At 53.5% G+C, this 26,213-nt stretch overlaps 1 protein-coding gene across 3 annotated transcripts in view; it reads left to right on the forward strand.

Annotated features, from left to right (window-relative positions):
* The window catches only part of Gsn (gelsolin), a 52,299-nt gene that overhangs the window by 9,441 nt on the left and 16,645 nt on the right, over positions 1–26,213 (forward strand). Inside the window, exons 2-4 of one of the 3 annotated variants that reach the window (XM_023701585.1) lie at positions 3,096–3,186; positions 20,182–20,386; positions 20,653–20,807. In XM_023701585.1, the coding sequence (XP_023557353.1) occupies positions 20,191–20,386; positions 20,653–20,807 (351 nt within the window). In that variant the 5' untranslated portion in view covers positions 3,096–3,186; positions 20,182–20,190. Of the gene's footprint in view, positions 1–3,095; positions 3,187–6,966; positions 7,029–18,481; positions 18,666–20,181; positions 20,387–20,652; positions 20,808–26,213 lie in introns of those variants that run through there. The other 2 variants (XM_023701584.1, XM_004641484.2) reach the window with 2 other exon arrangements.

The raw sequence follows: 26,213 nt of genomic DNA on the forward strand, positions 1-26,213 counted from the left end.
AGCTAGAGCAGCCAGAGCTTTGTGTTCTTCACTAATGATGGTAGATGATCTTTCAGCTCGAAATTTAGAGAGACCAAGATGCAGAGGAGGCAGCCTGCCTTGAAGGGAACTGTCTTAGCTGTGTGACCTCCAGCACATTTCTTCACCTCTCTGATCCCACGTCATTGCTCTGAAAGATGAGCACAGCGACATCTCCCTAGCCACCTCACTGGGGATGAGACACGATACCTCTCAGGTCATTACACAGAAAGTGATAAATACTGTCCTGGAGGTGGCCATTAAGCCCTTCCAGTGTCGTGGGATGCAAGCTTAGAGTCCTCCCAGGAAGTTGGGAGTGGTCGCGTTGAGTGAAAAAGACAGCTCCCCACTTCCCCACCGCAGGGTAGAAATCTCCCCCTTAGCCCCCTGGGCAGATGTGGTTCCTGGCAGCTGCACATTTTCACTGGTGGCGGGCTCTGTATGCAGGGGCTGGCCTTTGCCTTCCCTGAGTGGACAGCTGTCCCTCAGAAGGGGCTGCTGTCCCTATCCTCTCAGATGAAATTCAACAGACAAGCCCAAGTGAGCACCTGGGCTGGGACTGTCAGTGGTGGACTTAAACTTCTCCCTTTCTGGTGGAAGCTTGTGGGCGGTGAACTAGAGTCAGTGGTTTGTGGATCTGGTTTTCCAGTAGTTGTAGCCTTAAGTAACAAAATAAAGAACAGAACTACTTGGAATTAGCTGGGCTCCTGCCACACCCAGCCAAGGTTGAAAACCAGGAAGCGCTGATTTTTTCTTGCCCATAGATGGCAGCATCTGTGTTCTCAGCAGGCTGTGTGTGTGTGTGTGTGTGTGTGTGCGCACACACGCGCACGCACCCACATGTGCTGCATTGTGCAAGCACATGATTCCCTGGTTTCTTCCCTTAGTGGATCTGAGCTGTGGTGACCCCAGCTTGGGACCAGGCTTTGGAATATACAGGAGCAGACCTTAATCTAGGAGAGGCTGACTTGGAAATCAACCATTATATTACCGTGTGGCTGGGAAGAGCTGGGGCCTGTGGGCACATTAGAGGAAGGTGTGTGTGGAGATTACCTGGGGGACTCCAGGTGCAGGCAGCAGGGTGCAGGTGAAAGACAGGAGCTGATGGGAGCTGAGGCTGAAGGGATCCCTGAGGGCAGATTGTGAAGGGCAAATACTGAGAGTTTGCCCAGGACCTTGGACTCTGAATAGGGGCTGAGGGAAACTTGACAGAGTCTGCACAGCAGGCAGTGGGGCCGGGGCCTGCCCTGAGAAGGTTGCACTGGAGGGCAGACAGGTGGGAAGCAGGAGGACCCGTTAGGGAGCCCTGGAGGCCACCCAGTGCAAGGTGACAGCCTGGACCAAGACACCAGCAGTGGGGTTGGGGAGTAGAGGAGCACTTGAGAGGAGATGAGAGGGAGAGGGTGTGGCTGGAGGTGAGAGCAACAGTTTGGTCCCTTGTGTGGATGGAGGACCAGGGTGCTGTTTGCCGAGATGGGAAAGCAGGCTGTGCTTGGGATGCTGTACACTACCTCAAATGCACACGGGAGTGCGGTTTGGGGCTAGATTTGCAGAGTTCCTCCTCATTCAAAATTAACAGAGAGTGGAAGGTCATTTGTCACTTGCAGCTATCACGAAACCCAAGTCTGGTTTGACCTGTCCCTGGGAACCAGGAAGTTTCTGCAGGACCCTTTGAGCAAAGCCAGAGAGATGCCAGTTAACAGCTGGTTTGAAAGACCCAGATAAACACCTGCCCTCCCTCCTCTCAGGCTTTGGGTACCATGCCCCACTGTGCACCTGTCTCCCCCACAATGCAGAAACAATCAGCAAATACAGGCTACTTCCTGTTGGCTTGAGAACAGGGTTTGTTTGTGTTATAATCCCGGGAGTCCATACAGCCCCACTGCATGTGGGACCTTGAACTCTGCCCTGGGCTTGGAGAAGCTGGTTTGAGTGGAGAAATCTTCCAATGTGGGTAGGAGCCAGGTGCCCAGCTGCCCCAGATGGAGATGACTGGTCCTCTGGTGGTGAGAAGCTCAGGTTGTCCCTGGAGGGCTGATGCAGGATGGTCCCTTGTTCCTGCATCTCTGACCCACTTGCTGGGCCAAAGCCTCAGGAGTGCAGCAGACAGAATCTTCACCTCCAAGGCACCTCAGCCTGGGAGTGGGGCAGTGAAAGACCCATCCGCAGCGCTGGGCACTGCTGCTGCTGCTGCACTGGGGGCAGAGCAACAGAGCAATGACTGAACAACCCATAGGTGGAGAGGTGGGAGTGCGACATGTGAACACCTGAGTCCCCTAGTTGCTTTTATGCAGGGTGCGAAGGGTGCAGCTTATAGGAAATAGATTATAATAATCAGAGTAATCATAAACATTTTTATTTTTTCCTAATAACCTTATGAAGTAGCTTCTAATTGTGTCTGTGTTGAGCAGAGAAGGAAATACTTAGAGAAATGATGTAGCCTGGTCAGGTTAGGTAGGTAGGTAGTACGGGGCCAGTTTGCAGGACTGCAGAGTCCAACCCACAGCTCTGAGGTTGGCTGGATTTAGGCTCACAGTAGGGTTGCCTCAGATGGGGTGGGAATTTTAGGCTGGATTAATAGAGGCGAGGCGTAATTTCTAGAATGATGGCGGTAAGAGTTCTCCCTGCCCTTGCCTTGGGTAGAGCTTCTGATTATCTGACTGTGGTTTTTATGCTGTCAATGGGCAAAGGTCTGCCTGGGGCCATGAAGGAGGTGAAAGATCTGGACACCCTCAAGTTATGACGAATGGAAGGACATGGGGACACGCTGTTTTGAGTCCTTGAGGGGAGCCAGGATCCCTGTATTCAAGTCTCCATTGGGAGACAGGGGACAGACTGGTTCTGAGTGACCCAGAGAGCAGAACCTGAGACCAGCAGGTGCGGGCCAGGAGAGAGGTTTTGCATCCTAAGAACGATTCATTTAACGAGCCAGACTTTCCGACAGCGCCTGTTAGTTGCCTTGGTAGGAGTGTGCGCCCCGTTGTGAGAGGTGTAAGCGTAGGAGTTGAAACATTAGGTGGACTCGGCGAGGTGCCCTTCCCCCCTTGATGCTGAGATTCTGGGTGCTTTGTTTCCAGGTGCTGCTGACTTCCCTTGTCTAGTGGTTTGGCCGCAGTGGTCACAGCACCTTCCCAGGAGCCACTGTTTTCGTGCTTGCAGCCCGGAGAGGTAGGTACAGTAACTCAGACACCCCTGGTGCTTTTGACCCCCACCCTGGCTGCCAGGGGACGCTGGGGCCTGCAGGGTGGAAGCAGCCACTGGTGACCTCTGTGGATTCCAAGAGGGTGCTGTGGTTTTCCTCATAAGGCTCAGAGCCCGTGTCTGTTGGGTACCTCATTCCGTCCTCACCCACACTTGCGAGGGAGGCCAGGTGAGGGAGAGGCTGAGGCCTGGGCTGGGTGCCCAGATGCCTGCCTCCCACCCTGGCTGTGCTGCCTGTTTGTCATGTGACTTCAGGAGAGCTGCTTTCCCTCTCAAGCCTGCTGATAGGTCTCTGTAGAAGAGCAGATTCCCCAGGAGGAGGAGGGGCAGGGATTCCCCCGAGAGGTGACAAAAACTGGGGTGTGGCCGCCAAGTCTCCTGCTTGTTGACCCAGGGAGAAGCACCTGAGAAGTGTGGGCCGATGGCTGAGTCATCTGGCAGGGTGGGGCCCACCTGGTGATCACATTTCCAGATGAGCGCTGAGTGGGTTGGGAGGGCAGAGTGTGCAGCCCTGGGCTGTAGGCCAGGAGACCCGCTTCTCCTCCCAATGGGGCCTCAGTTTCTCTACCTAGAAGACAGGCACACCCTGCCCACCTGACAAGCTCAGTGTGAAGACTGCATGAGCTCCTAGATGCTAAAGGGATGTGAAACAGGAAGGATCCCTAGAAGGGGACAGCCTACACCTCAGCACCAAGGCGGAAGTGAATCTGTCATTGTGCAAGGAGCCTGGGAAGCTCATGATGTCACTGTCGATGACCAAAAAGGAGAAGAGATGGATGTGCATGGGCCTTACTTCGGCCTTACTCACCTGCTGCAGCCTGCTGGCTTCTGGGGGCAATGCAAGTGGGCCGCAGTCGAGTTGTTCCTCTTCCTGCTTAGGTGAAAGGGCTTTTTGATGACTCTCACAGGGCCAGGGGGTTCCCACAAGGCCTGCTGCGCCCAGAGAGGGGCAGATCTTCCATCAGTCGCTGCCCTTATCCATATTCCCACACTCTTGCCTTCCCATCTCCAAGCACTGTTGTCTCACCTGTCAGTAGTGTTCTGCTTTGTTCCTGGTATTGTAGCAGTGACACGAGGATTTGTCCTCTGCCTGCCCCACGGCTGCAGGCCCAGCTGGGCCAGGCTGCTTCAGCCCCAGCCAGGTACTTGTCACCTGAGAACTTTGCCTGTTCACCTCTTGTGGCTCTGCCCACCTCCTGCTCACCTCCATGAACTTAAGTTCAACCAAGGAGTCCTGGTTGGATCCCGAGGCTTCCATCCATTGCAGCTCCTGGCGGGCACTTTCCACACCTTCTCCTTAGTTTCTGGGAGGTGTTACTCTGGCTTCTTCCTCCCTCTTTGACTTTCTCAGTTGGACTCTGTTTTGCTGCTTCTGAAGTTCAGCAGGATTCTGACCACTTTCTTCTCTTGAGTTACATACATAGAATGGGTTCATTCATTCATTCATTCATTCTTTATTCATTGGTTCATGAATCCATTTGAAGGATATTTAGGGCCTGAGCTGGTCGTAGGGAAATCAGCAAAGGACAAGATTTCTCTATCTTGCCTGGATCTTAGGGTGGATCTGTGATGATGGGTGGCGTTGGTGGGAGAGACATGGTCTTGTCTGGATAGACCAGGAGGCCTCCCAGGGAAGCCAGGCCCTAAAGAGGAAAACAGGGTTAGGGGAGACATAGGCTCAGCAGGGAAGGGGCCAGTCACAGCCTGGACCCAAGGCTCAGAGGTAGGTGGGAGCCTGGGAATCTTTGCAGGGCCGAAATCAGACCCAGAGGGCAGCCAGTGAAGGGGGCATGGAGGGCGAAAGTCAGGGGAGAAGGGACAGCTAGGTCATGCTGCCTTTAAGATTGGATTTTATGCTAGGCCACTGGGACTTTGCAAGTATGGAGGATACTTGCGTGGATATCATTATCAGAACCCTTGAAAGAACCAGACCCAGGGGCCGTCCTGATGAGGCCCAAGCCTGTCATTTTTGGTTTGTCCACACTGGGGTGTCCCAGCACCATGCTTTAGTAAGAGGCCTGACACTGGGCAATCGTAGGAAGTGTGCTTTCCCAGGATTCTCTTGGCTTTTTGTACTTTTCACTACCAGGCCCACTCCTGCTGACTTCAGTGTGGAGAGGGAGGTGAATCGGCTCACCCTGACCCAGGAAAGCTACTCTAATCCAGGAGGGAGAGTGGCAGCTGGGCCCAGAGTGCCAAGGGATCCAGGTTGCCATCCAGGGCTTTTGCTCTTGGCTAGATCAGCACCAGGCTAGAGTGCTGTATGTGCCAGGCATGACAACCTGGAGGAGCCCTGTGCAGGGCCCGGCGAGCAGCGTGGGAAGGAGGTGGGGTGTGCCAGGAGGTTACAGGAAGGCATGGCCGGACCTTGAATGCCCAGTTTCAGGCTGTAGGTGCCAGGGAGCTATGGGTTACCTGACTGAGGAGATTTCAGCGCAGGGAGTCGGCAGCAGGCAGGGGGAGGCAGAACAGAAGGAGCAATGCCCAAAGCTGCTCACAGAGCCTTGTCACCACGCACCACATGCAGAGTGAGATTCCTGGCGCTCCTCTCTGATCCGTGCCCTTACTCTGTTTGGCCTGGAGGTCCCGCCTACTGATGCCCAGGGCTGTCCCTGGTGTACCAAGCGTGGCTAAGCCTTGGGCTCAGGCAAGCTTCACTCCAGTCTAATTGTGCTATGTCCTCTAATGAGTCCCTCACTTTCTTTCGGCATCATTTTCCTTATCTGTGAAACGGGTGCTAGGTTATTGAGAATGACACTGTGGGGAAGTAAAGTCCTTAGCCTGTGCTTGGTCCGGGGAATGGTCCAGGGAATGGCCCGCTTATCCTCGTTTTCCCATTGGCTGGTCATGACCCTGTCCATGTCATAATCTGCCCCTTGCGGAGCCCAGCCTTTTGGCCACTAATTCATAATCTGTGCTAGAAACAAGATGTCCCCGGCATTCTCCAGGGAAGCCTTCAGTGGGAAAGGCCTTTGGCACTGGGGTCTGGCCCAGGACCAGGCCTGAGTCCTGGATCACGTCTTAGTTGTCTCTTTGTACTTAGCACACGGCACCAGGCTGGCTTATCATGGCCAGCTGGCCAGGTTCTCAGAAATGCTGAAACAAAAACATTTTTTAAATTAAAAAAATATAAACTTCTGGGCACCAGCAACTTCCTTTGATGGCCAGGGAATGGAACCCAGAGAGGGATGGTGACTCACCCCAGGTCACCCCAGCTGTACCCCCTGGACTTGTTCATTGTCTTGATTCAAATGTTCACTGCAATTTTTAATTTTTTAAATGCTGATAATTTAAATATTCTCAAGTTGACTGGGGGAGGGGTATCAACGGCGAGAGCATTTTGATGGAGCATTCCAGGTACAGAGGTGTAAAGGCCTCATGTAATCTCCCTAATTCACATTTGTGAAACTGAAGCTCAGAGATAGGTTGTGGCTGACCCACAACCCAGGTCCTCAGGGGGTGGGGGGCAGAAGAGGAGCCCCAGCCCAGCTCTGGTATCCGAGAGGGGAAGGCGGGCTCCTCCCTGAGCCCCGGCCTCATGGGGAAGAAAGTGAAGCAAGTGCAGCGTGAACAGTATTTTCCTGAGGAAGTTTTGGTGTTTCATTGTGTTGGGCAGAAGGGCTGCTTCCGGAACTGCACGTCCATGAAGCCTGTAGAGGCAGGCCTGGCACAGCTATCCAGGGCTAACCCACAGGGTCCTATTTATAGGCTGATATGATTCGGTTGGCCTGTGTCATGGGGTCCGCCTTTCCCTGGCCAGCCCAGCCATGGCTGAGGAAGAAGTCCTCGGGTGCAGTTGTGACCCAGGGGTAAGTAGCAAGGGACCTGAGGTGCCCCCCAAAACCTGCTCAGAGGACGGGTGGTTGGGGAGCATTCCGGTTCTGGGTACCAGCTTCCAGGTCTGCAGCCCAGTTGTGCGTTTCTCTGTGTGGGCCACACCTCCTGCAGTGCCTGTACCTGGCTGGCCAGCTCCGGTGTCTGCAGAGACAAACCCCTGCTCGTCCTCGAAGGCTGTGCTCCAGTGCTCCCCTTGTGTGGCCCCGACAGGCTGTGGGCTTCCTCTTTATGCTTCCACTGCCTACAGCCACTTGAGTGGTTACCTTTGTTTGTGCATACCCCCCGGACAGTAAAAAGGCAGAGCCACTCACCTTACATGCCTGGTGAGATCTCCTCCGCAGGCTTCCCTGTGCAGTAGGTACCAGCAGAGGTGTACGAAGGGAGAGACAGGCTTGAAGGTGTTTTAGGCATGCTCTGTACTTCCGTACTGCATAGTCTTTGGCTAAACCTTTCTGAGCCTCAGTTTCTCCATCTATAAAATGGGACCAGGCCAGCCATGGGTTTTGGGGGTGATTCAACCAGACAGGGCTTATGAAGACTTTCCCATGATGCCTGCTCCGCAATGAGCTAGCTTTCCTGTGCAGTAGGGATGTTATTTACAGATGGGGAAACTGAGGCCCTGAGTAGAGGAGCACCTTATCTAGACCCCCATGTAAGTCAGTGGCCAAGAGCAAAGATCATGTCCGAGGATCCCTGGCCTGCCACTGCACTTGGTGACCTCCCTTCCCTCCCCACCTCTTACCCCCCTGGGCCTATCCTCTTCCCCAGATCAGGGAAGCTTTGTTTGGAGATTGTTTTTCCTAAGAAGCTTCCCCCCTGTGGTGCCATAGGGTGACTCAGAGCCCTGAGTCACAGGAGGATGGGGACCAGGGTTGCTGTGGGCGGGAGGCGGAGGGAAAGGAGAGAAGGGAGAAGGAACAGGCGGGGATCTGGACTTGGCTCTCCTGTTACTTGCTCAACTCTCGGTTTCCCCTGGTGTGAAAGGAAGGTGGTGGGCTTTGCTGAGAGGTCCTGAGTCAAGGCTGAGCCTCTGGATCATGGGTTCCTGGACTCCAGAAGTCCAGAGTCAGAGGCTGAGGGTGAGGCCTGGGAGCCTGTACTTTCCCGGAGCTCCCTGGGCGAGTCTGCCACACACCTGGTCTGCAGAGGTGTTTGGGAACCACCTTGTCATGCTGTGGCCCCAGGCTACTCCCAGTTGTGAGTTGCCCACCAGAGTTGGCTCTTACCCTGAATGCTTTGGCTGAGTGGTGCTTGGGGGAGGGAAGGGGCTTAAAAAAACAAACAAACAAAATAACAGCACTCTTAAAATATAACCACAACACTGGTTAAAGAAATTCACATATAATTTACATATACACAATTCACACATTTGCATGAATGCATTGATTTTTAGTAAACTCACGCACCTATGCAGTCATCCTCAGAATCAAAATTTGAGAACATTTTTGCCACCCCAGGAGGTCCAGTGTGGTGTCCTCAGCCACCCTGCAGCCAACCACTGATCTGCCGTTGTCTGCCCCTTTGCATGTGCAGATCCCTGTTCCTCTTCCAGTTTCTCCCTTCAGTTGCTCAGCCCTGAACCTTGGATTTCTGCTCGCAGGAGGCAACCATCCCACCCTCCCTGCAGCCTGTGTGTATGGTGTCTTCCCTACCCAGGAGCTGGGGACAGGCGAGCCTGGTACGCAGCACCCAGGATGCTGGCAACAGTCCTTGGGAACAGTCTGCAGCATTTGCTCTAAGCCAGGCTCTGGGCTGAACACCTTCACTCCATTATCTAACTTAATCCTCCCGACTGCCCTCTTGGGTGATGTTGATGTCATTTCCATTATAGCTAAGAGCTGGGGCTGTGAGAACAGAGGCAACTTTTGCAAAGTCCCGAAGGTGTAGCGGGCTGAGTCTGTACCATTGGCTGCCACCTTAACCGTTAAATTGCATTCACCCCCCTACTCCTCTCCAGATGTGAACCAGGGGGTAAGGGACACAGTTTGTGGGTCCAGGACGAGTTTTATGGCACACTTCCAGGGTTCAGGACCTGGTCTAGTGACGTGGCGTTGGAAGGCTGGCATGCAGTGGTAGAGATCGTATAGCAGATGTGACAGGGTACGTGGAGCATGATCCAGGGCATAAGTGACTCGGGACGCGGTTATAGCACAGACAGCAGGACGGCGTGTGACAGGCCTGGTGTGTGGTGTACGGGAGCTGGGCATCATGCCATGCACGGGATGCAGAAACCTGCTCAGGAGCGTGGGGCTGGAGGTACGGCAACTGGTTCCTAGGCCACAGCGGCCCGTTCTCATCTCCACTCTCTCCTGTCCATGCCTGGGGCTCCAGCAAGCACAACAGGAGCCAAATTTCTTCTCACAAAGCCCTGCCAATTTCCCCCTCCTCCTCCTGGTCTCTTTGGATGCCAAAGACTGGGAGTGTCTCAGAGGAGTTGGGGGGGCTGGTGACCCCCACCACGCCTCTAGCTCAGATGGTCAGGGCACAAGGCCAAGTGCACAGGGCGAGGAGGGCCTGCTGGGCCCCAGAGCCCCTCTCCAGCAGAGCCAGCCAGCATTGGCCCTGGCTGGAGCTGGGTAATTTTCCTCTCCTCTGTCCTCTTTCTTTCATTGCTCCTCCCTGGTTGCAGCTGGCCTGAACATGTCTGCATTCCAGCCTTAGGGGAGAATGAGGGCTGGCTCTGTGGTGGAGGTTGGGGGAGCAGATTTCAGCCAGCTGCTGCTGAGCCTGGAAGGACAGGCAGCCCTGGATTGCAAGGGGATGCGTCCTGAGCCCTCCCCGTGCTGCCTGCCGCCAGGAACTCACTGCTCTGTTTTGTCTCATCTGCACAAGGGCTCTGGGCACATGGTGGGAGGGAAGACTGAGGCCCAGAAAGGCAAAGAGCTAGCCCCAGGACCCAATGGGGGGCAGAGCCAGGGTACCCACAGGTGTCCAGGAGGCAGGAAGTTGGGGCCAGGTTAGATAAAGCCTTGTTTGGGGATCAGTCTGCAATGCAGATTTATGGGTGTGTGGACCCAGATCAGAAAGGGCTGGGCCCCAGAGCCCTGACTTCTGTCTGCACTGGGGGCTGTGGAGAGTCTGGGAGGAGATAAGGCAATCCCTGTGAATAAGGGACTGAGGGAGAGAGGGCTTCATGCAATGAAGAAGCTGGGGTGATGATTCCAGGGGCAGATGGGGACATCGGTCTAGGACAGTGGCTGGCGTGTGGGCTTGGGGTGCTGTGAGGTGGAAGGGATGAAGTTGTCTTGGTGCAGGTATTCAGGCAGTGTCCTGGGGGGGCAGGTTGCCCAGAGGGGTCTAGAAGCCCCCAGAGGGTCAGGTACCTGTGGGGTGATGCTGGTGATTGTCAGGTACCTGGATGCAGGGGCAGCCCAAGTGCACCTATGAAGAGAAGGTGGCACCCACTCTGGAGCCCTCCTTCCTGCCCGCTGCCGTGTGCCGGCTCTTACACTACTCCTCCCACTGGTTATGGGCACCCTCTGTGCTGGGAGAGGAAGGAGGAGCATCCAGGGTGCTACCTAAATCAAGTGGAATCAAAAGGATTAGTAGCAATGAAAGTGTCTTTGACTCTCAATATAGTGGTGCAAAGTTTGAAATAAATGGAAGAATCCCTAATGATGTGACAGTACTTGGAGTTCCTATCTGTTAATCTCTGTCTGTCTCTGTGTCTGTCTATCTGCCTGCCTCCCCGCTCCATGATGGGAAGGGAATCTGGGGCCTCAGGCATGCTAGTTCCTAAAAAGTTAGTGCGTATATTTAAGGAAAATAACACTACGTTATAGGGCCCGAGTAGACAGAATAAAACGGTTTTATAGTGAAGCAATTGAACATATCCTTGCGTAGTTTCCTGCTCTGTATCAGTTTTGTGGTGAGAACCACTGAGTTCTCATTTAGCATGAGTACCAGGAGCAGTTCAGCTTGATTACCCTGCCCTCGTGCTGCTTCTTAGCCCTCTGGACCTCTTCATCCTTCCTACCTGTTATTTTTATATCCTATGACCCTCTTCATTGGAGTTTTTAGTAACTGATTTTTTTTTTTTTCCTGTACTGGAGGCCGAAGCCAGAACCTTAACACTGAGCTGTATTCCCATCCTTTTAAAAATCTGTCTATCTGTCTGTCTGTCTATCTACAGAGTTTTCCTAAATTGCTATGTTGTCTGGGCTGGGCTCCATCTTGTGACCTTCCTGCCTCAGCCTAATAGTATCAAGTTCTGGCTACTTTATGCCTGAGGACACTGGAACTCAGAGAGGTTGAGGTCCTTGGCCAGTGTCACCCAGTCACAGCATCTGAATGGGGATGCAGAGGCCTCGTGGGTACTAAACACAAGCTGGGGGTCATCTTTGGGTCTGAGGGCTACTGAGCATGGTGCCAGAGGTTCCTTTAAGCCACCAGGCACCCCTCAAGGGGGAGTCTCCCTGACTTGTACAGAGAAGGAAATAAAGTATTGCAGAGGGAGCCTTTGCCCTCACCCCCTGCTGATCCGGATCTGGGCTCTGGTCAGATTCAATCCTGAGCATGACCTGGTAGTTTTTTTGTTAGAGGTCATTAACCCTCCTCTCTGTTGGTTCTTTGGGATACCTTGGCCTCACAGAGACACATCCTGTGTGCCCCGGTTCTGCTATCCCTCCTTTTCTCTGCACCTGGCCCCTTCTGCCTTTCCTGAGAACACTGCCCAAGGGCTGCAAACCAGCACCCATGTGGACAGTGGGTTCACGCTGCCCACCAGAGTCCAGCACAGAGGGAATTTGGGCTGCAGCTGGCTGGCGAGGCTTGGGGACAGAGAAGGGCTGCATGTGGAGCCTACAGCAGGAGGACCTGGTCCCGACCTATTATGGCCTCCAGACAGTGCTGCCTGGACAAAGGTCAGCTTGGAGCCATCTGCTTGCACCATCCCTGCTGGATCCTGGTGAGGGTTGAACTTGATCTCCACACAGGCAGGCAGGCAGGCAGGCAGGCAGGCAGGCAGGCAGGCAGGCAGGCAGGCAGGCAGGCAGTGCCCTCGGCCAAAGGAGCAGGGACCCCAGGATGCTAGACAGGGCCTGATTCCCTTGTCGCCTTGGTCCTCAGGGCTGGCTCACGCCTGGGTAGCCAGTTATCTCTCAGGAAGAGAGAGGAAGCCAGCATTTTTTCTAGTTTTGTTTATTAAAGTAAAATACATATAACATTAAATTTAATCACCTTGGCTATTTTTAAGCATACACCTCCATGCTATTAAAGATATTTATGACGTGTGACGGCATCTTCATCTCGCTACATGGAAATTCTGACCCCTTCAAACAGAGGCCAGACATTCCTCTTCCCCAGACCCCAGCCACCATCATTCTATTTTCAGTTTCTATGATTCTAACTCCTGTAAATCCCTCATCTAAAGGGAATCACTTAGGTTTGTCTCTTGTGACTGGCTCACTTCACTTGGTATACTGTCTTCAGGGCCGTCCATACCGCAGAGTTCTCTTGCACCTAAAGGTTGAGTAATATCCTGGTGTGTGCATATAGGTTTTGTTGTTCGTGCATCAGTGGATGCTTGTCATTGTGAATGATGCTGCCGAAAGCCTTGCTTTTGGAAACGAGTATTTTACAAAAGGCACGGTCCTAGGATTTTGCATATTTATTCTCCTTGAATCATCTTGACTAGCATTTAAGAAAGGCTTTCACAACTCTACTTTATACATAAGGAAACCGAAATGGGAACCCACCCATGTACCCCATCTCAGTCATGAAAGCCAGCCAGAAAAAGACAAATGTAAGTGATTCCTTATAGGTGAGGTATTTAGAGGCATTAGAAGCTCTTCTTTCCACCAGCTCCCTGAGCACCGGGCCTTGTGCTGAGCCCCAAATGCATTTTACCTTATTAAATTCTTACAGGGACCCCAGGAAGAGGGTATTAGAATCCTCATTTGCAGATGAGAAAAATCAAGGTTCAGAGGGCCAAAGTGACTCGCTCCAGGCCACTCAGTTGACAGGTTGATCAGAGTAACCAGGAGCACCCAGGCTTCTCCGCTGGACCTTTTCTCAATCCCAAGCAGGAGGCTGTTCCCTTTGTTTTCTCCCTCATTTCCTACCTCCATGGAGCTGCCATGCAGGCGGCTTCTCCTGACGCTGGCTGGGGCATCACAGACCCTGCCTTCTTCCCAGCAGGTTCACAGACTGAGGGTGTCCCTACACCCGAATCTTCTGCTGGTTCTGCAGCCCCAGTGTCTGCAACTGGGCCTCCTTGCCCTGCTGCTGATTTGTCTTTATGCCAGTGGGCCTGGACAGTTTTTGTAGCCATTTGGCCCCCAGCTGCTGGTGGGCAAACCTCCCAGGGCCTGCGCCTCCCCAGGGGAGGGATGCTGCCTGCTGCAGGAGTCCTGCAGCCAGGACCTGGCACTCATTCCCAGGGCCAAGTCTCACCACTGCCAGGGCACAGGGTCAGAAAGCAGTGGGGCAGGCCCTCTCCAGATGTCCCACCTTGGCATTAGCACTAGGTGGGGTTGGCTCCGGAAGCTGGGCAGGGGCCAGTGGCTTCAGTTCCTGGGATAGCTGGCCTGCTGGCAGTGGCTGCATCCAAGCCCTGCTGGCCGTCTTCTCAATAGCTGTCCACACCCAGGACAGATCTGGCCAAGGCAAAGGCCTAGCTGGCCCTGACTGTGGAGACCCAGGCCACAGCTTTGGCCTGCTCATCAACAGACCCGAGTTCCAGCTCTCTGCCAGGCACTTGCATTGGGACACTGCCCTGTTGTTCTTGGTGCCATCGTCTAGAAAGAGAAGAGCCTGTTGATGCCACTGCTAATGAGCTCTGCTCTGTCCAATGTCCCCAGCAGGCTTCTTCCTACTTGCAAACAAGTGACTTGAGCCTCAGAGAGGGACAGAACAGATTCTCCAAGCTACACAGCCCAGCTGCACTGCCTTTCTCCAGCAGCGCCATGCTGCTTATTTATTCAGGGTGCATTTGCCAAGTGCAGGCCCCTGCAAAGAAAGCAGGCTGTTCAGGAAGAGGGGTGCACACTTTTGGGGAGCTCCTCCATGTGTTGGTACCATTCCCCCCATTTTCTAGTTAGGGAAACTGATGCCTGGGGCTATAGGAGGCAGGTGTGCTGGATTTTAAAACTTGCATCTTTGGCTGGGAGATAGCTCAGTGGTCTAAGTGCCTGACTGGCAAGTGCAAGGACCTGTGTTCAATCCCTGGTACTACATTCTTTGCCAGCCCCATGCTGAGCAGGCCTGAAACGGCATGGTGGTGCATACCTGTAATCCCAGTGCTGGGGAGACTGAAAGCAGCAGGATCACTACGAGCCCGAACTGCATAGTGAGACTCTATACCAAATAAATAATAAAAAAATATTTAAAAAAACCCTTGCATCCTTGTAAGTCCACAGGGCTCTGTGAGGCCCTGTCCAGTTTCACTGGGTTTCATAACTGGCTCCTCTGTTTCCTGAGTGCTGTCCAGAGGGCGTGTGCTCCCAGGAGGATCCCAGAACACAGCGAGCCCAAGGCAAACAGGCTCAGAGAGAGCGCTTCCCACGAATGGTGGCTGGGAAAGCAAGAACAACAGTGTTGAGAGTGCAAGGGAACAGGGCGAGTCTGCCAGGCCTGGCCAAGGCCTTTTGTGCCTTATGGCTGGAGGCAGAGGGTGTGGCCACCTTCTCCGGTGTCTGATAGCCACCCTGGAAGGCTCAGCCCAATCCAGAGGCCAGCTTGAAGTCAAGGCACAAGCTGAGCCAGGGCCGGTCATGAGGGTCTTGGGTTCAACCCCAGGGGAAGGGACTACAGTGCAGGGACCTGAGCAGTACTGGGCCATCCCTTGGCAGACTCTTGAGAAGCTGCCTGCTGTGCGTGTGGCCTTGGGCAAGATGAGGAGCTGTCACTGTCGCTGTTGCTGTCGAGGTCAGAGGTCAAGGGGGAGGTGGGGCAAAGAGCAGGGGCTAGGATGTGCTCACTGAGGGAGTGGGTAGCAATGGGGCTGCCACCAAGTGGAGAAACCATGCCAGACCTGAGTGCCCTGTGGCACCAGGTAGATAGAGGCCTAAGAATGTTCCTAGGATGTGCCCTCCTGGGAGTGGCTCCAGGTCTGGAGGGTTCCTTGGCTGCTCTCCTGCCCCTTCCTGGGAGGTGTGAAGGAAAGGGCTGCCCCAGAGACTCCCTCCCGGCTGCCAGCAAGGCCTGGCCTGGACTGGTTTAGCAGCTGCAATCCTTTCCCTGCCTGGGCATCTGCCGCTCCCTGCCCACCTAGGTGGTGCCAGGACTCCTTCAGTATCTTCCTATTCAGAGCCTGGGCTCTGCTCTGAAACCAGCCGGCCGGACGTGTGTCTGAATCTCTGGAGCGCCTCCCTCCAGCTTCGTGATCCTGAGCACATGCCTGTCCCTCCCTCAGTCTCAGTTTCTGTGCCTGGGTTCAGAGGTGAGGCGGCACCCTGCCAGCAGCGACTGCAGCGCCTCTTTTTTCAAGTAGGGATATCTGATTCGATGCTACATGAAGAGGTAGCTTGGTCCAGTGCCCCCATTTTGCAGATGGAAATCCAGAGACTCAGAGGTTCTGGGTCTGATTGAACAGGGGCTGCCAGGGCTAGAAATAAGGCTTAGAGCTGGAGCATTGGGCCCTACCCCTGTCTTGCATTTGGGGATGCTAAAGCCCAGACAGGGATAGTGAGTGACCCAAGTCTCCTAGGACGTCAGTGGCAGAAGCAACCCTAACACTGGGGTCTTTCTCTTGCAACCGAATGCTCCCATTCCTCCTGAAACTCGTGTATTCTCTGGCAGGCAGGAAGCAGGCAGGGTAAGGCAGTGTTGCTGCTCATCATCTCTACTTGCTGATGCCTATAGCGAGAGTTCATAGGCTTGGGGGTCCCAGAGGGCAGGAGCCAGGGCCCAGTCACCAGCCCCACAGCTACCTACAGGCAAAGCTACGGAGACTCTGTGATCCATTAACTCGAGGCCGGTGACCCTGGGCTGGTGGTCCCTGGGCAGGCCACAGTAGCTGTCTGTTAATCACCAACAGGGCAGGATGGGGCCCTGGATGGGGCTGCTCAGCTGGACACCAAAGTTTCCGCAGGGCCACTCAGGGGACTGCAAGGACAAGGAATGTGCTACTCCCTACTCACTTAGATTTTACTAATGGCCTCATGAGCAAGTATCACTTTAAGTAAATGTAAAAAGGTATTTTTTTTTCTGGCTGAAAAATAAAACAATATTGGAAATAAACTTGTAAAGTTTCAAACCCCAGAGTGACACTTTTAAAATTTTTCCGGTTAGTATCTTGGTGTATATTTTATATACCATCACAGTTCACTCCCTGGAAGCGTAGAGCTCTGTGATTTTTTTTTTAGTGGGTTTAATTGATTGTTTTTTCACCACCACAGTCAAGTGTTGGAATACTTTCACCATCCTAAAAAGTTCCCCCACACCAACTGCAGTGAGGGGAGCGTGTCCCTGACACTCAGGTCTGAGAATAAAGTCTCCCTCTCCATCTCTTACCAGCCAAGTTGCCTTAACAGTCCGGCATTTACTGAACTCTTAAAAGTGCCTGCAAAAGATAAATAATACTATCCTTATAAAAAGAATGAGAGAAACCACACCTTACTCACTGATCCATAATTTGCTTTTTGCCCCTGGACATCTCACTGTGTTTATTGAGTGCCTACTATGTGCCAGGCACTCTCCAATCAAGCTCCTTTTTTCTGATCCACAGCTGCATAGTGTCCATTGTGCGGCAGCAGCTCCGTAATTTATTTAGCTAAGACATCTGGGTCCTTCCCAGTGTTCTTTGGACAATGCTCTAGTGAACACCCTTGCACATGTATTTCCATGTTCCTCTGTCTGCTTCTGTAGGAAATGCTGCATTGTGTGTTTGGAATCTGGACAATCAAATCACTACCCAGAGAGATGAACCGGGTGTGTGCTTCCATCAATACTGTAGGAACATGGGGGCTTCCATCATTTTCCAAATAGCTATGAAGGAAGGGCCGACTATGGACTAGGGCAGGGCTCTGCAGGCTGGCGTGGGCTCACTTGATCTGCCTTTGGGGCTCCCTGCTGCCCCTGGATAAAATCCAGACTTGCGTGTGGCACGCAGGCTCCGGGGCACCCACCCGTCTCACTCCCGTGTATCAGGCTAAGCTGGTGTTCACTGGCCATGGTGCCGCTCTGTCCCCTGGGATGACTTTTGTTCTTAGTCTCCATCTTCCAGACCTTCAGGGCCCAGGTCCCAAGTCTCCCCCTTTTGAAGCCTTCTGGTAACCAGCCCTCCAGGCTCCACTGTGTCCTATGTCTGTTTCCTTACTCGGCTCCGACCCCATCCTGGCTTAAGAGGGAGGAGGTGGTGGGTTGTGGAGGGCAAACTTCAGCTTGACTCGATAAGCCGCCATCAGAGTGGGGTGGACGGCCAGGTTGTGAGGAGGGGTCATGCCCACTTACCCAGCCCTAAGCGTGGTGAAACCCCAGCAACTGCTGTTACCCATGCAGTAGGTGAGGAGAGGAAGCACTGGAAAAAGAAAAATACTTAGGAGAAGTGAACACAGGTCTCTGTCTTCCCAGGGATGAGCCCAGAAACAGAATAAGACTCATCCTGTCTTCCCAGAAGGGTGGGGTAGTGGTTGCCTCCGATGGATACAGGCTTGTTATTTAGAGATGCAAAGGGGATCCTGTGTCCTCAGCAAAGGCCATGGATAGAAGTGGCTGCTGCTCGGGAGACGTGGGTGGAGTCAAGAGCGAACAATATTGCATAACTATGTGACATTAGATTTTGATCAAAACACAATTTTAAAAACACAGAAATGGTTTACAAAGGAAGGAAGGAAGGAAGGAAGGCAGACAGGCAGGCCAGTTGGAGTAAAGTAGAACCTGTAATCCCAGGAACTGACAGTCCTGCCCTGCTTCTCTGAGTCTGGCTTGCTTTGCCTGCCCCCAGCCCTGCTAAGGGTGGAGGAGTGGGTTCGTTTCTGCCCAGATCCAGGACTGCTAGAGCTCGGATCCTGACAGTACTATTTATTAGCTGTGAACACATGGCTTAGCTACTGAGCACTCAGTTTTGCCTTCTGTAAGATGGGTTGTCCACAGTAGCCGCTCTGAACAGGATCCTCTGATGTGTTAGGGAGTGCCACATTTCACAGAATGTTCAATGTTATTTATTTATCCCCCCCCCCACGCACCTCAGGTGCAGGGAGTAGAGGGAGCTGGGTGGGTCACACAGGAGAACCAGGCCGAGCTAGGCTCCCCCCGCAGTCTTTCCATGCGCCTGCTGGATGCCAGGCCCCAGTGCTGGGCCTCCCCTGAGAGCTAGGGTTCAAGGAGTAACCGCACCCAGTCGGGTCAGTCCCAGTGGGAACACTGATGTCTCCCAGATCCGGATGGATCTCCGCCTCTGCGGGGGCCCAGCCCTGCCCGCGCCCTCCCTGCAGGGCGGTCCCGGGCTTGGGCGGGATGGGCGGGTGGCTACTTAAGGTCGGAGACAGGCAAGGCTGCCGACCGGGTCCTGTGCCCGTCCTGCCGCTGTCGTCACCATGGCCCGTGCACTGCTCCTGGCCCTGAGCGCGCTGTCGCTGTCGCTGTCGCCTTCGCTGGCCCGCGCTGCCTCCGCATCGCGGGGGGCGACCCAGGCAGGAGCTGCCCAGGGGCAGGCGCCCCAGGTGCGGGTGAGTGCCGGGGAGCCCGGGTCCCCGGAGTAATTGTCTATTGTAAGTTCTTGCAGATACAGCGCTAGGAAAAGGGGAGTAATTCAGGTCTAGAATGGATAAACTGTTTTGTTGCTTTGTAAGTATCTCTCGCTGCTCCCGGGTTCTGGCGGTGGGCGGGGCGCGGGGCCCTTGCTGGCTGTTCCCCTCCCCGCAGGCTAACCTTACCTGGGCCGGACCCCAGACCCTCGCCGCCGCCTCAGATTTCCCGCCGGTCCCTGCAGCTGACTTCTTTTACTTGTCCACTTTCTCCTCCCATCTGCCCGGCTCCCCCTGCCTTTCTTTTTTTGTCAGAACTGGGGATTGAACTCAGGCTCTTGCGCTTGCCAGGGAAGCGCTTATTCCACTGAGCCATCTCCCCAGCCCCACCCCTGCCTTTCTGATTTCTTCCTCCTCCTGAGGTTTCTCCTCCCTTGAGGTCTCCTCTGTCCCAGCATCTCACCTCTGCTTGTGGTCTCTACTCTCAACTTACTCTGCAGTCTCTTCTGTCTTGTTTCTCTTCCTGGCTCCTCTTTAGCCCCTTTGCTATTCCTCCTTCTTCTCTGGACTCCTCTCGTCTGCCCCTTATTTATTCCTGCCAGCTCTCCCCTCCGGCCTGAGGTGACCTGCGCCCCCCCCGCTGCTGCCCTGTGTCCTGGCTCCGGCCTAACCCTCCTGCCCGTCCTCAGCCCCCGTGCATGCGTGACAGCCTCTCCAGGTTCCTGACCACCTCCTCTCCACAGGCTCCTGCAGACCCAGCTCCTCTCCCTCCTTCCTCTGCCTTTTCCAAGAAATGCGATTTGGGGCTGGGGGGTGGGGTGGGGGAGACAGCCCAGGAGGCCACATGGGCCCCACAGTCCCGACCTTGCTTGGGGTGTGATGGAGTATGGGAGGGGCATGGGCAAGCTTCCCACTTCCAAAGAGCAGAAGCAAACAGGCCGAGTGACCTCAGTCCGTGCCCTTTCCTCTCTGGGCCTCAATTTTCCCACCTGCAGAGGGGGATGGTTAATGAGCTCCCTTTCTAAGAGCCATGAGGGTACAGGGAAGGAGCAGGTAGCTCCTGGGGACTCTCAGTCACAGTTATCACAAGGGCCCCGAGTGTGTGCTCTTGGAGTCCAGGAGAGCCCTGCTATGTGGCTTCTTAGATGGGGGTCCCTGGCAGTCTCTCCCCACTCTGAGCCACAGCTGTCGCGGCACCACAGCTGTCGCAGCCAATTGTCAATACAAATGGAAGGGAGATGGGAGGTAGAGCCTGCTGCCCCCCTCAGCCCTCAGCACCTGAGGAAGTAGATGTTGCACCTGAAGGACAGACGCCGGCCAAAGTGCAGGATTTGAGGCACAGTGTCTTGCCGTGTTTGCTAACTCTAGAAAGGGGTGGGCTCGCCCGGGCCTCGGAGAGCGGGAGGCTCTTGGTGCTGGGGCCCCCTCCCTCCCTTGTGCCAGGGCCACTGTCTGCCCAGCAGGGGACCCCGCTCAGCCCTGCCCTCTCTGCTCCCAGCCCAGCAGCATGGTGGTAGAACACCCGGAGTTCCTCAAGGCGGGGAAGCAGCCTGGACTGCAGATCTGGCGCGTGGAGAAGTTTGACCTGGTCCCTGTGCCGCCCAACCTCTACGGAGACTTCTTCACAGGCGACGCCTACGTCATCTTGAAGACAGTGCAGCTGAGGAATGGGAATCTGCAGTATGACCTCCACTACTGGCTGGGTGAATGGTCCTGCCGTCCTGTCCTTGCCTACCCCAGACAGTCCAGGCCTTTGAGTCATGGTCCCCAGGACATGGGCAGAGAGCTCCCTGATTCCTGAGCTCTAAGCACATACCAGGTCCTTCACTAATGGCTACAACCCCAGGCTCTAGAGCCAGCCTGGCCGAGTGCAGACCTCGGCTCTGCCCCTGACCGGGGAACCCCCCGTGGGCAGTTCACGGCTGTCTCTGCGCAGAAGCCATACTCAGGCTGCTCTGGTGTCTCTTAGGCAATGAGTGCAGCCAGGATGAGAGTGGGGCGGCCGCCATCTTCACCGTACAGCTGGACGACTACCTGAACGGCAGGGCTGTGCAGCACCGAGAGGTCCAGGGCTTCGAGTCGGCCACCTTCCTCGGCTACTTCAAGTCTGGCCTGAAGTACAAGGTGGGTTAGGCAGTGGGAGGCCTGCTCAGGTCTGCTTGGCCTCCACCTTATGAGCAAGGACAGACAGGCCAGAGGCCACACTTCAGAGCTGATCTGCCCCGGGTTTGAAGCCTGGGCTCTTTCTAGCTGTGTGACCTTGGATAAGTCACACTACCTCTCTGAGGCTCTGGTTCCTTGTCTCAAAATGAGGAGAAGCCAATGTTCTGTAAGGTCATAGAGTTGTTTTCCCAGCTCAGCAGTGCAGAGTAGGCTATGGAGGACAACCCAGCCTTTCTTCCAGCCCTGAGGGGCCTTGGGCTTAGTCCTCTTTCTGCATCCCATAATTCTTAGGGCCTTACCTGTGTAGAGCTGCTTGTTAGGTATTGCTAGGGCACTCGTAGTCACATCCCCCTTGACCACAATCTCTAAAAGAACCTGGGCTTGGGCAGAAGAGCTCTTTCCCTGAGTTCTCAGCCAGGTAGGTGGGCCTGAGCAGAGCCGAGCTGGGAAGGCCAGGAGGCTGCGCACTGCTGCTGCATGACCCCAGCAGGCCGCATGACCTCCCGAGCTCCCTTTCCTCTCTGCTTGCAGGAGAGCCTGTTGGTCCTGCTCTGCAGAGCCTGTGGTGAAGGGGTAGCTGGGAAATGCCTTGCATAGGGCTGGGCTCCTTGGAAGCACTTGGAGAAGGCTATAGATTTGCAAAGCTGGGGCTCTGTTTGGTCTGGAAAAGGGAGAGAACACAAGGTGTTCTAATCAGTGGGGCCTTCATAAAGGAGTCCCAATCTCTTAATTCTATGGAAGTTACAGGGGACTGAGGTACAGATCCTGACCCAGGGTCACATAAAGAGTTGGTACCAGAGCTAGAAGGAGAAGCCAAGTCTTCTGATGCCTTGCATTCTCTGCACAAAACCAACAGGGTTCTGGGGGAGGGCTCAAGCCCTATCTGAGACACGACTGTGCCGTGTGCTCTCAGAGAAGCCACTGTCCCTCTCTGGGCCTCAAGATCCCTTGTGCCAATGAACCATACCCCTGTGTTCCCAAGATAAGGAGGCACAAGGCACTGAATAGTGGGAAAGCACGGCATGACCTGACCTGGCTACGGCAGGAAAGCGCAGGGCGAGTCATGGGAATGGCTGGGTGGGGCCTGGCTTCAGTCCTTGGCATCTGTTTGGCCCCATTTGGCCATCTACCAGCTGCCAGTTTATCTGTGCCCAGGGCCCCCCATCCCCTGCTGAGTGCTGTGGCTCTGCCTTCCTCCTGCAGCCCTTCTGAGATCAGAGGCAGAAAGGTGGGTGGCTCCCCGGGGATCCGTGCATCATGGCTGGGCGGGTGGCAGGTGGACCCTCCAGGAGTGCTCAGCTCTTCGAGGGGTTCAGGGACTAGGAGGGCTTTGCTCCTCGGCCTCGCCTGTTTCTTAGGGGCTAGCTCCATGGCTAAGCAAGGCCACAGCTGCCAAAGTGCTCAGGTACACAGAAGGACAGTTTTGCCAGGTCAGAGGAAGCTACAGTGCCAACCATGGCTCTTTAGATGTTTAGAAATAGATAAGGCTGCTAGGAACCAGGACAGTACGCAGAGCCCTTATTACGGGGTCCCATTCAGTTCTCTTGGTAGCCTTTGGAATGGGTGGGATCATTCCTATTTCATAGACGAGAAAGTGAAGGATCTGTGGAGTGAGATAATTTGCCTAGCTCCACACAGCTAGGAAAGGTATTTATCGTGGACCACTTGTGAGGTTTCCTGTGTGTCGGGGACTCTGCTAAACATTTTGCCTATTGGATTCATTTCGCCCTGTTTAGTAGTTACTTGGGTTAGCACCCTTTTGTAGGTGGTACAGAGTTATGAAACAGTTTGTCTGAGGTCACATAACTACCAAGTAATGGAATTGGGATTCAGCCCAGGCATGAAGGGCCTAGCACAGAGCTGGTTCAGAGTGGACATCTGAAGATTCCTTGGTCCTGGATGTGAGCTCAGATGGACCTTGTGTCCACACCTCAGCTGCCTCAGCCTCAGGTGATTTGCTGCAACACCCCTGACAGAGTTCTGAGGGATGTTTGAAGGGTCAGTTCTCAGTCACGCCCCCTGAAAGTTTCTGGCTCCCGGTGGAAGCGTGAGCGTGAGGTTCAGGGCTGGTCCTGTTTACCACCTTGTGCAAGTCCCTCGCTGGCCCTCACCTGGCAGGCCTGGCCCAAGGTTCTCACCGATGCCCTCATCAATTATAGATCCCTAGGAGCAGGCTGTTATGCAAGACTTGTTCCCATGAAAGCCTCTTCTTGGGAGTCTTCTGACCTCAGAGTGTGACAAGGGGCAGGAAGGGGACAAGAGCTCTTAGGAGGGGCTAGCCCAGGGCCTGGAGCCTCTTGTGCTGTGACACCCCCTGAACCCTAAAAGTCACCATCCTGGGACACAGTTCAGAATCCTTGGTCCCCCACCCGCCTCTGTCCCAGTCCCAGTTTTTCCCTTCCCTGGCTTCAGACAGACCTAGGTGACCCCCTGGGGCTCGTTATTTGAAACCCTTTGTTTGGAATCTGGGCCTGGCTGAGTCCTGGTCCAAGAGCACAACCGAAACCCAGACAATCCTGGACCCTTTTCCTTCCATTTCTTAGAAAAGGACCTCTGTGTTTGGAGGAGGAAAGAGTCCTGCAAGCCTAATGGACAATGTCAAATGTTACAGAAATGCAGCTCTTAGGAAGTGACAGCCCTCCTTCTGCCCTTATCGAGGCCAAATGGTGTTTTTCTCTCTCCATAAATGTACCTGTTTATCTCATCACTATAATTTGGAGAATGGTTCTTAACCCATTGAATTTTGTTTTAATAATAGGATAGCAGTCTCTTCTCACCTAATGACTACACTGTAGAAATCAATAATCCTAAACATGATAGTAAAAAAAAAAAAAAAAAAAAGCTGGGCATGTGGCACATGCCTCTGACCCCAGCAACTTTAAGAGATTGGGGCAGAACCATTGCAAATTTGAGCCTAGCCCAAATAATTTAGCAATTAAGTGAAACCCTGCCTCAAACAAACAAACAAACAAACAAACAAACATAAAGAACAGAGAAAAGAAAAAGGATTAAAGATTTAGCTCATTATTAAGGCTTTGTGTTTAATCCCAAGTACTACAAAGAGAAAATGAAACATTACAGTAAAAATGAGAAAATTAACTTAAAATAAATTCTGTGTCCTGCTTTTTTAAAAAAATAAACTTGGTACATATGAAAAAAAAAACAAAAAACCTTGGTACAGGGTCCCACTATGCAGCTCAGACTCCAAGTGACCCTCCTATTTTCATCCTCCCCAACACTAGGATTATAGGTATGTGCACATGTCAGTGGCCAGCTCAGTGCTATGGTGCTGGGGATTGAACCCTCGTCCCTGCAATTGCCTAACCAGGTGCTTAGTCCATTAAGCTATCTCACCAGCCCCATCTCCTGCTTTTGTAGGTCCACTTAAGTCTGATCTCAGCAACTGAGTCGTTGCGCTGAGCAACATCCCCAGCTCTTTTAAATTTTTTATTTTTATTTTTGAGATAGGGTCTTTCTAAGTCACTGAGTTGTCCAAGATGAGCTTGATCCTGCCTCAGCCTCCCTGGGCACCATGCCTGGGGAGGATTAGTATTCTAAAAGTTTGCTTGCATCTATCTATCTATCTATCTATCTATCTATCTATCTATCTATCCATCCATCCATCCATCCATCCATCCATCCATCCATCCATCCATCCTTTTGAATCTAATTTCCTAGACCAGTAAGATTAAAGGAGTTAATTATGAAACTCATAGCTACCATCATTAGAAATCAAATATTCTTTTATATCTTATGCAGCGAATTACTGAGAGCTGAGACTTAGGACATAAAGTGTTCTTTGCCTTACTTGAGAAAAACAGCTTTGTTTTTTAAAAACAAAAGTAAAAATCATGTGTGGACAAGCAGAATATTCTAGAGGTCCTGGTGTTGCCACAATGCCGAAGCTCTCGGGAACTGGTAGAAGCGGCACTCTGTGCAAAGCTTTTCAGATCTCTTCTCCCTTTGTCCCCAGCTGAGTGAGGCCCTGGGTCAGTGCTGCCTGGAGCCGCGTGGGAGGCGTCAGGCTGACCTAGATGCTTACCCCTGCAGGTGGTGCCCCAACCACCTGCAGGACCCTGGGCAGGTGCTTAAGCTTAAATCAGCACTGACTCTAGGACTCCTGCTGATACCAAGAAGAGACACCAGAGGGCGCTCCCACACCCTACAAGGGGAAACACCCCTTTGTACTTGAAAGGTGACTCAATGTCTTCCTGGGTGACCCAACAACCTCTGCTCTAAGAAAAGTCAGTGTTGAGGGAGAACCTGGGTGGGTTTTGCATTTTCAGCCACACTGCCTTTGAATCCTGGCCCCACTACCAGCCTGCTGTGAGGTCTTGAGCAAGCGCCTTTGCTGTGGGCTCCTTTCCTCCCTGAGGGGTGAGGTAATAGTCCCTCCCTCCAGCCAGAAGCTTGCAAAGCTTTGGCACCCTCCCACTGCACAGGGCTCACCTGGGGCAAAGAGGAAGCCCAGTCGGAACTGGCCAAGAGCCTGTGGGATGGTGGCTGGAAGCCCCCTGCAGGTCTCTCCTCTAGGACTTCATGAAGGCAGGGGGCTGAGGAGAGGCCTGAGGCTCAGAGGGGGGCAGACACTTAAAGGCAGGGCCACTATCCCATACCCACAACTACCTCTGAATGGTCACTTGGGTGGGACTTGCTGCAGGAGGAATAAGACAGGTGGTATGATGTGGGTTGGAGTGGTTCGAGAAGACTTCCCAGAGAGTCTTAAAGGATGGGGAAAGATTTAGGGTGGGATTAGTGCATTTCACAGAAAAAAAGTTCTTGATTGAGCAAGAAAGGGAGATGGCAGCGTGGAGCAAAAAGCACATGGGTTCCTTCAGCTCTGGGTCTGCCAGAACTTTTGATACTTATGTAGCTTGTGTAACAGTCAGTGAAGAAGAGTAAGGAACATTCCCTGAACTTTTGACCATAGAACCCTGGAGTAGGGTGTCACAGGATGTCCCTAGGGGAATGCTGTTTTTTTTTTTTTTTTAATGTATTTTGTACAAGGTCTCACTATGCAGTTCAGACTTGTAGTGATCCTCCTGTTTTCAGCCTCCCCAGAGCTGGGATTACAGGCTTGCCCCACCACTCTTGGACTCGGTGGCCAGCTCAGCATGCTTGGGGCAGGGGCCAGCGTGGCAGGTAGTGCAGGAGATTGAGAGGAATGCTGGTTTTAAGGAAGCAATGACTACAGTCCTTTGACCCAGGGAAGCATCGAAGAGTCTTCCTAGTGGAGGATGTGAGCCAATGGGAGGTGGTGTGTGTGGAATTTTCTATTTCTTTGCTGTGTGACCTTGGGCATACTTAGTCCTTTCGTGAACCTAGTTTTCTTTCTTGCAGTGGGCAGCAGGCAAATGGCCTGGTCTG

This window comes from Octodon degus, unplaced genomic scaffold (assembly GCF_000260255.1).
Source record: "Octodon degus isolate 3935 unplaced genomic scaffold, OctDeg1.0 scaffold00137, whole genome shotgun sequence".
NCBI lineage: Eukaryota > Metazoa > Chordata > Mammalia > Rodentia > Octodontidae > Octodon > Octodon degus.